The 11,037-nt window shown below is 43.4% G+C and overlaps 2 protein-coding genes across 2 annotated transcripts in view; one reads left to right on the top strand and one right to left on the bottom strand.

Moving 5' to 3' along the window:
* zmp:0000000991 (nuclear pore complex protein DDB_G0274915) overlaps positions 1 to 10,374 on the top strand; it is a 19,463-nt gene extending 9,089 nt beyond the window's left edge. The window contains exons 2-5 of the mRNA XM_014025251.1: positions 516 to 592; positions 666 to 789; positions 3,695 to 3,740; positions 5,481 to 10,374. Coding sequence (XP_013880705.1) covers positions 516 to 592; positions 666 to 789; positions 3,695 to 3,740; positions 5,481 to 9,890 — 4,657 coding nt within the window. The 3' untranslated portion in view covers positions 9,891 to 10,374. The remainder of the gene's footprint in view (positions 1 to 515; positions 593 to 665; positions 790 to 3,694; positions 3,741 to 5,480) is intronic.
* The window catches only part of LOC106529768 (receptor activity-modifying protein 3), a 59,194-nt gene that overhangs the window by 46,031 nt on the left and 2,126 nt on the right, over positions 1 to 11,037 (bottom strand). The window lies entirely within an intron of this gene.

Genomic DNA, 11,037 nt, shown 5'->3' with positions numbered 1-11,037 from the left:
GCAGTGTGTAGCATACTCTCCTCTCATTGGTCAGTTAATGAAACCCTCGCTGATTGGTTGTACGCTAAGTGACAGTGACAAAAGTTGAACATTTTTCAACTTTCATACGTCGCGTCTCAAGCTCGCGTGTGCACGTGTACGTGTACGAGCGCGAAATTTCACATGCACTATTTTTGCCGGTCGCTTAGCTGGAGGAGGGCAAGCAATTGTCACCTCATCGCACAGGCTCCATAGGAAATGAATGGAGAGCGAGTGACGTCGCCTCCCGTGTGTCGAGCCCTTTAGTTTTCAATGAGGAAAACATGGCCGACAAAGTTAAATATCTCAAAAATTATAAGTTGCTGAAATACCAAAAGTYRTAGCTGGAATGTGCTGAAGGAGCTGAACGTTTTGACGTGTAAATTGTTGAAATAGCACAAAGACTGTGGAACGAGTTACGCGTCAAAAAAACGTGCGGAAGAAGAAAATGACCTGAATAATAAGAATGTTGTTGTTGTTGTTGTTGTTGTTGACAGAGAATACCAGGATGAAACGTTTGGAAGCTTCAGACACGAGAATCATAAAGTCAGCAGACAGGAAGAGGAACACGCAGGTGAAGTTCATCAAAAAAAACTAAAACAGTCTGAAGACCTGAAACTGACTCCTGGATTCTGAATCTGTTGCAGCACCGATACCGAGAGGCGACGGTCTGAGACAGAACCCCGCTTCGCCCGGACTCAGGATCCAGGGCTCCAAACAGAAATCCAGACTCAGGAGGACTTTAGACCTGTGGTCAGCTCAACAGTCCAGGTACGGCTCAGGAGTCAGGTCACCTGACGCTGTTCAAACCTTCACTTTTAGTCAAACATTAACAGGATCTTTGGACCGCTCGTGACCCGGAACGGTCAGCTTCTTGTGCAAACAAGGAAGTGAACTCAGTCATGTAGACCTGATAGTCTGAGCGCAGCTTTAATGTATTCTCTCTTTTGTTTTACTCTCATAAGTTTCATTTTCTAACTCACAGCTTAGCGGGGGAAATAAATAAATCTCTTATTTCCTCGAGAGATTAAATCTCAGARTTAACGTGTCGTAAAGTCGAACAAATCACCTGAGGGCTGATGAAAAGAGACTAGAGGATGTCTTGGTTTTTAAATATAACAATGAGCTATGCTCCTGGTTTTATGAGAACACTCAGCACATTCTTCTCCAGCTTTTACAAGCAGTTTGTTATTGGAGGCAGTCAATAAAAAATGCTTTATCAGCTCATTTCTTGACCCCCGTCCTTATCTCTGTCCTAACGTCACACCAATRTAACCTGGTAGTGACGTGTCGAATGGAGATCAGGTGTCGTTTTTAGTGACTCGTGTCCCACRTCCTGTCCAAAAACATTTGGAGGTCCCCGCACCGACACTTGTGACGATGGGAAAAAAAACTGTTCATGGAAGGTGAACGCAGGAGAAGAACGTTGTGCGTCCCGTTTCTCTGCATTCCWGCAGGATCGACTCACAAAAACATTACAGCTGAACTGGGTGTGTGTGTGTGTCGGCTGAAGTTACACTTGGTTAATAAGTTTTGTTTGATCTCACCAATACGTTTATTTTCAACAGACATATTACACCGTCTGTTTCATGTGAGCAGCGACGATAAAGAAAACAGCTAGAGAATTTACAATTCCTGCAAAAAAGCATTGTGAATGCTTATTGTTGAAAGACGTTTGCTGAAAGTAGCTAAAATTAGCAAAACAAAACAAAATAAACCAACAACTGAAAGTAGCAGAAACCAGTTGAAATTAGCAAAAAGAGAAAATTGCAATGAGTAGAAATCACAAAAAGGAGCACAGAGCTAAAACAGCTGAAATTAACTGAAAAAAAAATTCAAAAGTGGCTGAAAAAGCAGAAACTTGCTCAAAGAAGCAGAAAAAGCATGTTTGCTGAACTAAGCAGTAAGAAGCTGAAAGTATGACAAAAAGTGAATTTAATTGAAATGAACCTAAAATGTGCTAAATGTATGTTAGAAGTAGCTAAAAAAAAGCAGAAGACAGGCAGCTGGAATTACAAGAAAGCAGCTGACAGAYGCTCAAACAAATTACCTCAAAGAAGCTAAAAGAAGTACAAAATAATTGGAACTGGATGATTTGCATTTCCAGCGGAAAAACTATGTGAATGCTTATTGTTGAAAGATTTTTACTKTAAGTAAAAGTAGCTAAAATTAGCACAAAAAACCCCTGAAAGTAGCAAAACCAGTTGAAATTAGCAAAAGGAGAGAAAAAATGTAATTAGTAGAAAAACTCGAAAAGGAGTACAGAGCTAAAACAACTAAAAATAACTGAAAAAGGTTCAAAAGTGGCTGAAAAAGCCGAAAATAGCACAAAGAAGCAGAAAAAGTATGTTTGCTGAACAAAGCAGTAAGAAGCTGAAAGTATTGCAAAAAAAGTGAATTTAGTTGAAATGAAGCTAAAATTTGCTAAAAATACGTAAAAAGTAGCTAAAAAGCAAAAGACAAGTTGGAAATACAAAAAATCAGCTGAAAGACGCTCAAACAAATTAGCTCAAAGAAGCTAAAAGAAGCATAAAATAATTGGAACTAGACGATTTGCATTTCCTGCGGAAAAACCGTGTGAATTATTATTGTTGAAAGACGTTTGCTGAAAGTAGCTAAAATTAGGGGGAAAAAGTAAACAGCAGAAACGAGTTTAAATTAGCAAAAGGAGAGAAAATTATAATCAGCATAAAAACATGACAAGGTGTACAAAGAAGTTACAATTGTTGTTAAATAGCTAAAACAGCTGAAAATAACTGAAAAAGGACAAAAGTAGCTGAAAAAGTAGAAACTAGCACAAAGAAGCAAAAAAAGCATGTTAGCTGAATTRAGCAATAAGAAGCTGAAATTATCACAAAAGTGAATGTAGCTGAAATAAAGCTAAAACTAGCTAAAATATATAAAAAGTAGCTAAAAAGGCAGAAGACAGGCAGCTGGAATTACAATAAAGCTACTGAAAGATGCTAAAAACAAATAAATTACCATAAAACAGATCTAGAGAATTTGCATTTCTTTCAAAAATGCAAATGAATCCTTAATGCTGAAAGATTTTTGCTGAAAAGCTAAAAAAAAAGCTAAAACTAGCCTATAAATATGTTTTAAAAAGTAACTGAAATTAAAGAAATTAGTACAAAGAAACAAAAGAGCATGTTTGTTGAAATAAGTAGTAAAAAGCTAAAATAACATGAAGTTTAAATTTGCTTAAAAAAGAAGCCCAAATTAGCTAAAAACACAGAAAACAGCTGAAATTAGCAGAAAGCAGTTTATAGAAGCACAAAAAGTTGAAATTAGCATAAAGGACTTAAAAAGCAGAACCTGAACAAAAGATAAAAAGTGAAGATTTATGAATGTTTTCAATGGTTTAAGGATAAAGACAGCTCCATTAGTTTTCAATCAGAAAAAAAGAAAATGGCCTAAAAAGATAAATATCTCAAAAAGTATAAATTGCTGAAATACTAAAAGTCATAGCTGGAATGTCCTGAAGGAGCCGAATGTTTTCATTTATAAATTCTTGAAATAGCACAAAAATTGCTGAATGAGTTGCCTGCCAAAAAATGTACGGAAGTAAAATGGGTCAAATAATTGTTGATAAACATTTAGCCTCTTTTATGACACAGGATGTCAAATGAGAAAGTTGTGACTGACTTCCTGTCCTCTGTCTGTCTTTTACTCCCAGTTTGACTGAACCACAGCCAGTGGAAATCAGGGACTACACCTTTCAGGTAAACAACAGTCGATGATATTAATGAACACTGACCTCGTTTTATTCAAATGTGGCGCACATCAAACCCCACCAAAAATGTTCCTGGTCTAATCGAGACTTTCACTTCTTTGATTTGTTACCTGATTGTTTTTTGAGTACCGCCTAAAAACATTTGACATCGATAATTATTGGAACTGTTAAAAGAAACAGGGTGTGTGTACTTTTTTTTTTGAGTCTCTCAAGTCGTGCCAAAAGACCTGTTTGTCAAGACTTGAATCTTTAAAATAGCTAAGCTATGGGAACACAAACTTTAGAAAAGCACTTGCTCATGCTGGCTTGTGATTTGAAAGTCTTTTAGAGGTCCAGACGATCTTTTTACAGTTTCCTGTCTGCTGCTGGAAGAGCCAGACGGGTTTTCTCTTTGCTGGCCGAAGAATTTACATTAATAAGATTTGACGTGTGTGAGCTGACAACTGCTAACTGCAAACAGAGACGTGGTGTAGAAAATTATTGTTGTGTTATTTAGAGCAGAGTTCTTCAACCCTGTGCCTCCTGACCCACTGTCCTGCATGTTTTAGCTGTTTGTCTGCTTCAGCACACCTCATTCAAATTATTAAACTAGAGATTTAGCAATTTTCTTTTCAATAATGCCGTGTGAATTCAGAAAGCTGATAGGTTTATGCAGACAAAAAGGAAAAAAATGTACAAAATTTGAGCAATTTGTTGTAAAATAGCTGAAAAAGCTAAAAATAGCAGAAGCAGATGAAAGAAGGAGCTAAAAAAATCACAAAAGATAATTTAGCTTTTATCTATAAAGTAGCTTCAATTACAGAAAACAGCAGAAAGAAGCACAACAGATTTATTTAGCAGAATAGCTGAAAAGAGCAGAAATGTCTGAAAACAAATCACAGATATTAGCAAAAAATATTTTTGGCTATGACTTTTGGTATTTCAGCAGTTTATGCTTTTTAAGAAATTTAGCTTTTTAAGCTATATTTTTCTTGAAAGATTGGAATTATCTGTAAATCATTAAAACTCTTTTAAATGTTCATAAACCTTTACTGAACTTTTGTTCTGGTTCTGCTTTTTTAACTTTTGTGCTAATTTCAGCTTCTTTCAATGTTTTGCTAATTTTAGCTGTTTTCAGCACCTTTTATCTGTTTTAAAATTGTTTTTGCTAATATCAACTTTGATGTGCTTGTCTTGACTTATTACTGTTAATTTAAGCATTTTATGCTTGTTCAGCTTTATTCTGCTTTTTCAGCTACTCTTTAGCAATTTTTTGCTAAATTGAGCATCATTCAACTAAATCCATGTTTTGGTGGTCTTCTGCCCTTTTTTTTTTTTTTGCTTAGTTACATGCTCCTTCAGTTTTTAAATGCTAATCGCAGTTATTTTAGCTACTTTTAGGTTTTTTTCAGCTAATTTCCCATTTTGTGATAACTCCAGCTTCTTACTGCTCAATTCAGCAAACATGCTCTTTCACAGMTGATTTCCAGATTTCAAAATAAAAGTCAATTTTTCTGCAATTTTTCTGTCTTTTGTCTAAGTTTCACTTTTATTATTATTATTTTGTAATATTTTATTTTAAATTCACACTTTTTTGCTTCTTGCACCTTCTTTCTGGTAGTTTCATCTTTTTTCTGCTCTTTGTGCAACATTGCTTATAGCAGGAATATCCTGAAGAGGCTGAACATTTTTGATATATAAATTGTTGAAATAACACAAACTGAAGAGTAAATGTTTGTGTCTTTAACAGGTTAATGGACGAACATCACTGGACGCCTGTATAGAACCAGCCTGCGTCGGTCCGGTGCCACAGACTCTTCTGTTCCCGATCACAAAGGAGGAAGAAATCAGCGCAGTTCTGAACCATGAACTGGGGATTACCACGAACTTAACTCTTTCTCATGATGGCTTCTGCAAACCGAGGAGCTGGTGTGGACCTCTAACTGAAACAAAGGACATAAGGCAGAATATAAGCTTTGATAACCCGTCTGACCGCTCTGGAGCCATGCTATCGTCCACCATGGTGACGGTTCTCGCTCCTCCCTGGGGTAGCCGTCCAAGACGGACCAAAAGATTCGACGAGACCGACAACTCCTTTCTGCAGAATAATGAAAGCACTCACAACCAGCTTGGGTTTCACATCCCAAGGGGTGTCTCTCTTCAGGACGCCAGGAGGAACACGGTGGACTGGTCGACCAAAAGTGATCCTTCAAGCTTGGATTTTGAATCTAAACGTAAAATGACTCAGACTGTCTCTTTGGATTTAACAAGTCCTTCTCCCTCTCTGTCTCCCTGGTCACCCCTCCTGATTGACCAAAGCGACAGGAGTAGTCCACAAGCAGGCCAACAAGGACCCCAAGAACGACTGTCCTCTATGAATTCAAAACCGACAACGAGCACTTTGCTTCTGTCTATAAGGAGATCCAACATGAACTCAAATACGTCCTTCATCTTCCCAGAGGTCAGCTCCTCCCTGAGCGGTTCTCCAAACCATCAAAACGGAAAACTGCTCTCTCAAACCTCGTTCAATAATAACGAAGAGAGGCCGAGGTCCCTTCTCTCCCCGTCCTCCATTTCTTATAAAACAGAAACCGGGTCCATCCTTTCCCCGACAACCTCCAACTACAAAGACGGTTCCTTTACCCGTTCACCTCAGGCCAATCTCACGTCCTCAACTCAATCATTTCAGAGCAAAAACCCAGACGAGAGGCAACACAACAGCTCAAGTTACGACAACGCAAACCCAATGCCAGAAACGTCCATCTTCTCTCCCAGATCGTTTTCATACGATCACCCTGCCCTGGTAAAAACACGCTCCCTCCCGAGACGGACCACCCTGACCAACACCTCCTGGTGGAAACAGGTGTCCCAGGACGGCAGCGCTCCCCTCGTTCACAGCAACACAAAGGACAAGACGAACACAGACGACAGAAGACCGGTTAGTCAAAACTTCCCAGACAATAACAACTTGAAGGTTTGTAAAGGCAACATGAACCTGACTGTACAGATGCAGTCGCCTGAATCAAAAGGGATTAACAGGCAGCAGTATGACTCAGCTGTGGACAATAGAGAACCACAAAAAACTTACAGCATGCCCGATTGTTTGCCCACTTCTAAAATGAGCAGAGCCCCACCCCAAATTGCACTGAGGTACACCGTGGAGCTCAACAAAAGGGATGTTAGTAACACTTCATTTAATCCCAGGACTTTAAATCCACCCACAGATGGCAAATATAATGGTTCTCCATCCAAAACCAGCATCAGCCAAACATCGCCTCACAACACGGACTCACAAACGTCAGCTTTGTCTCATGACTTCAGCCAGCCTGCTCCTCAAACCGCTTCCAAAAACACGCTTTCTTTCCAGTCGACCCGCACACCAAGTTTCCCCAGCAAAGCCAACGTCACTCCTCTTGGCTTCGAAAGGAGCTACGTCTGTCTTCCCAAACCGTTCCGTTCCAAAACTGCATCCAGCCTGGTTTCCAAAGTCGAGCCTTTCCCCAGAACAAAGGGCAGCCCCGCGTCCACATCCCCTCACAGCCCCTCTGTTCCCGCCGACGCGACGTCTCCCACCTTTATCCCCGCTTCCTCTCTTCTAACTCCTCCCGYGACTCCAGGGAGCCTCAACGTGGAAGGCAAAGTGAAAAGCATCCTGACCAACAGCCCAGAAAATGAACCAAAGAAACCATCACCCAAGATGGAGAAAAAGAGGGAGCGGCGGGTAACGTGGGGGGACTCTGTGGACGTGCAGTGCTCAGAGTTGGACGCCGTGGAGAAGGCTTCTCAGGCCCAAACATCCCCCTCCGAACCCCCTCACAGTGACCTCTCTTTGCGGTCAGAAAGCGCAGAAGGGTGCACAACTTCTGTTTGCTCCCCTAACCCTAAGGCTTTCAGCAGGCAGGTGGGAAAACCAGAGAACCATCGCTCCCTATCGTCTGACGCTGTCGAGAAAAACAAACGTGTGACCGTCGATACGTTAAACCTGGACCAAGCGAGGAGGGGCTTGAATGTAGCCCGGCAGGAGAGGACCCTGTCGTGGGAGTCCGGCACAGTTCCGTCTCGTTCCTCGGCTCCTCTCTCCCTCCCGCCGGACTTTTCGAGCGGCCTCAAGGTTCGCTACAGCACCCCGCCTTACTCCACGTTGATGTCCAGCAGGCAGACGCAGGGAGAGAAGAAGGCCCCAACGTTTTCTCAGCGAAACTACACCCCTCAAACCTCCTCAAATAACGACCTGCACGTGGCGTTACCGACATCCAAATATCCTCTGACGCCCGTCAAACAGTACCCCGTGCAAAGAGCAAACGCCTTGCAAGACGGCTTAGCCCACAACCTTTCAGACACAGATAGAGTTAACAACAACCACATCAAGGACCAAGAACACACGAATAATCAGATCCAGCTTCTCGACAACAGAGTTCAGATCAGTTCAGAGTCTCTCTCTGGTGACGATGGGCACACCTCCTCTTCAATGTTTGTGACGGAGACGCTTGTTTACAGCGTTAAGTCCAAAGGAGATGCTGCCACTGCTGCTCTGAGGAACACCACACCTAAGTGTTTGCAACACGGCACGAGCACGTTAGTTTCTGTGGAGACCAAGTCGAGTCAGCAGTCAAACCCAGYGCTGGGTGACGAGGTTGACGACAAATCCACAGAGAGCCAGTCCTTCGATTGTGAAAGCAACAACAAAAGTGTGCTGAGCAAAAACAAATCCTCTTCAGTCGAGGTGAACGACGAGCAAAGCCAAAAGAGAGGCCGGGGTCCGCCRAAGAGGAGCGTCAGCACGCCCAGCTCCGCCATCAGCAGGTCCGAGTCAGAGAGGGTCTGCAAGGGTCCCAACAAAATGGACCAGATGTTCAACAAGCTGAAGCAAAAGTTCAAGCGGTCGGACGACGACTCTGCGTTCCCCTGGAGGTGGAGGCGAAACTCTCAAACGCCGTCTGTCAGTGGGTCGAGCGACGTCAGCGATAGCAGCGCCGACGGGACCAGGAGAGGCCAGGAGAAGAAGATGTTGAAGAATGTCGCAAAAACTGATGACGAAAAGAAGCCCCCAGAAAACAGATATGCCATCGTCCCCTCCCTGGCTTTTGAAGAAACAAAGGCGGATAAAGACTTCTCTGTTTGGTCTGAAAATTCAGCTAAAGACGAGCAAAACGCCTGCGAGGATCAAACATCTAAAAGTCAGGTTCACCTGACGGTGCACAGCCCAGTAAACCCGTTCATCCCGGGTTCAGATCCCATTTCTCCTGCTTATACGAGTCAGTGCAGGAAGTCTACCCGCAGYCCCAGGAGCCCCTTCTCCCCGTACTCCTCCCTGTCCCCCGTTTCCCCCGTTTCCCCCTTTTCCTCTCCGGATGTGGTGGATGATGTGTTTTACAGCCCGAAGCTGCACCGCCGCAGGGAACCCTCTCCATGYGAGCCCAGAGAAGAGATCAGCCTCGAGGGCTCGAGGAGGAGGCGGGCCGCCACGGGTCCGCCCAGCCTGAGCCCCGGGCCRGACGCAGAACACCTCCCGTCCTCGTACGCCGACTTAAAGTACGGCATCGAGCCCGGGAAGTCATTTTCCGTCAGCTCCGTCCTCTCCAGCCGACCCTCGAGGCCCGGGCGCATTTCCACCGGATCCAGGTTCATGAGCGTGGGCGACCTCTCCCAGTCCACTTTGACCTGCGCAGGCGGCGCCAACAAACCGTATCAGGGCTCCRCCGCGCCCGATTGGTCGGGGGACTTTTGTTCCCTGCCTCTCTACGACCATCAGGTGTCAGATTACCTCTGCGACTCCAGCAAGATGCGATCCAGGTCTCTGCCTCGATCCCTGACCCGGCGCCTGGCCAACTGGAGCTCAGGAGCCCCCCAGTCCATGGCCGCCACCCCCACAAACCAAGCACGTCTCCGCACCCCCAGCAGTAACATCTGCCAGYCGGAGTGGGACGCAGAGAGTCCCCCGACCCCTCCTCCGACGCCTCCCCTGTCGCCGGTCTCCAGGCGCATGTCCAGACCCCCCAGCCTCTCCCCTCCCGCAGACAGCCCGTCCTCCAGAGGACACCTGCCCTCCCGGGGCTACCGGTCCAGCCTCAGCACCTTCGACGAGTCCTCGGACAGCAGCTCGGACACCACCACGGACGACGAGTATTACTTAGAGGAAGGAAAAGAGACGGAGCTGTGAGGGCGGGAAAAATACAACCCGTTCAGGACGTAAAGCAGAAACTGGTTCACCGGACGGGACGGTTCTCTGCAGCTCCATTTTGCTTTCCGAAAGTTTGATCTGTTTAACACTGGATGTACAGAACGCTGCACGGCTGCAGACATGTAATTTATTAACWATGTTCAGTCACAGTTTTGTTTTCCTGCATGGTCGAAGTTAAATGTGTGGCAGTTTTAAAGAACAAAGCACTCTGTAAAGTTTAGCATTTCATCCTGCCGGGTGACGTAGATGTTGTTTTCTGTTTCTTCACTGCGCGTGAAAATCAAAGGGAACGTTGTCTTAACGGCTTTTTCTGTAAGAGAAAAGAAAATCTACACCAGAATGAAACATAATCACAAAGAAAAAAAAAAAGCTTTATGGCAGTGCCTGCTCCTATTTGCACAGTGACAATCCTAAATCTTAATATATCGATTTTATAAATAAAGCTTAGATTTTTCTAACAGCAGCTCGCAGTTTTGTGGGTTTTTTCCTATTTGTGTTTACGAGACCATAAAAGGTGTTAATTTGAGGAGGAAGTTAAAAGAAGTGACCCTCCAGGCCACGTTAGCKTGTCGGGTTTTTCCATATTTATTATTGTGCTTTTAGATGCCGTGTCCTCTTTGTTGTTCTGTAGGTTCGGCTGTTGACCCGCCTGACTAAACAAAGATTCACATCTTCTTTTGTGTTTTTACTTTCACAACGAGGCGACACATTCAGCTCGGGACTATTACCGGTAAGCATGACATCATCAGGGAAGGGTTTCACGTGTGTCATCATCTTACAGCGCAGTGCAAAGAATTCAGGACCTCGTTTCTTTATATTTAGCTCCTGATGAGGCAAATGTTTGTGTAGCTAAAGTTCTTCTTTAGACTTCAGCTGATTTACATGAAAACATTTCTCTCAGCCCGTGTTGTTTTTCAGTTATTTGCATTTTTGTGGCAAAAAATCCAATTTCTGGTCTACTTGTTTTTTTTTTTTTACACTTTGTTAATAACAGATTTGACTGAAGAAAGGAAAAAAATGAGCCTTTGTATGGAGCTAATTTGKGGACATAAAGTTTGCTAAAAATAATTTGAAGCTAAAAAAAAGCTTTGAAACATAAAACTGGAAAAAAGACTTGTATGGAACC

This window comes from Austrofundulus limnaeus, unplaced genomic scaffold, assembly GCF_001266775.1.
Source record: "Austrofundulus limnaeus strain Quisiro unplaced genomic scaffold, Austrofundulus_limnaeus-1.0 Scaffold464, whole genome shotgun sequence".
Lineage (NCBI taxonomy): Eukaryota > Metazoa > Chordata > Actinopteri > Cyprinodontiformes > Rivulidae > Austrofundulus > Austrofundulus limnaeus.
This window is presented reverse-complemented; position numbering and strand designations above follow the sequence as displayed.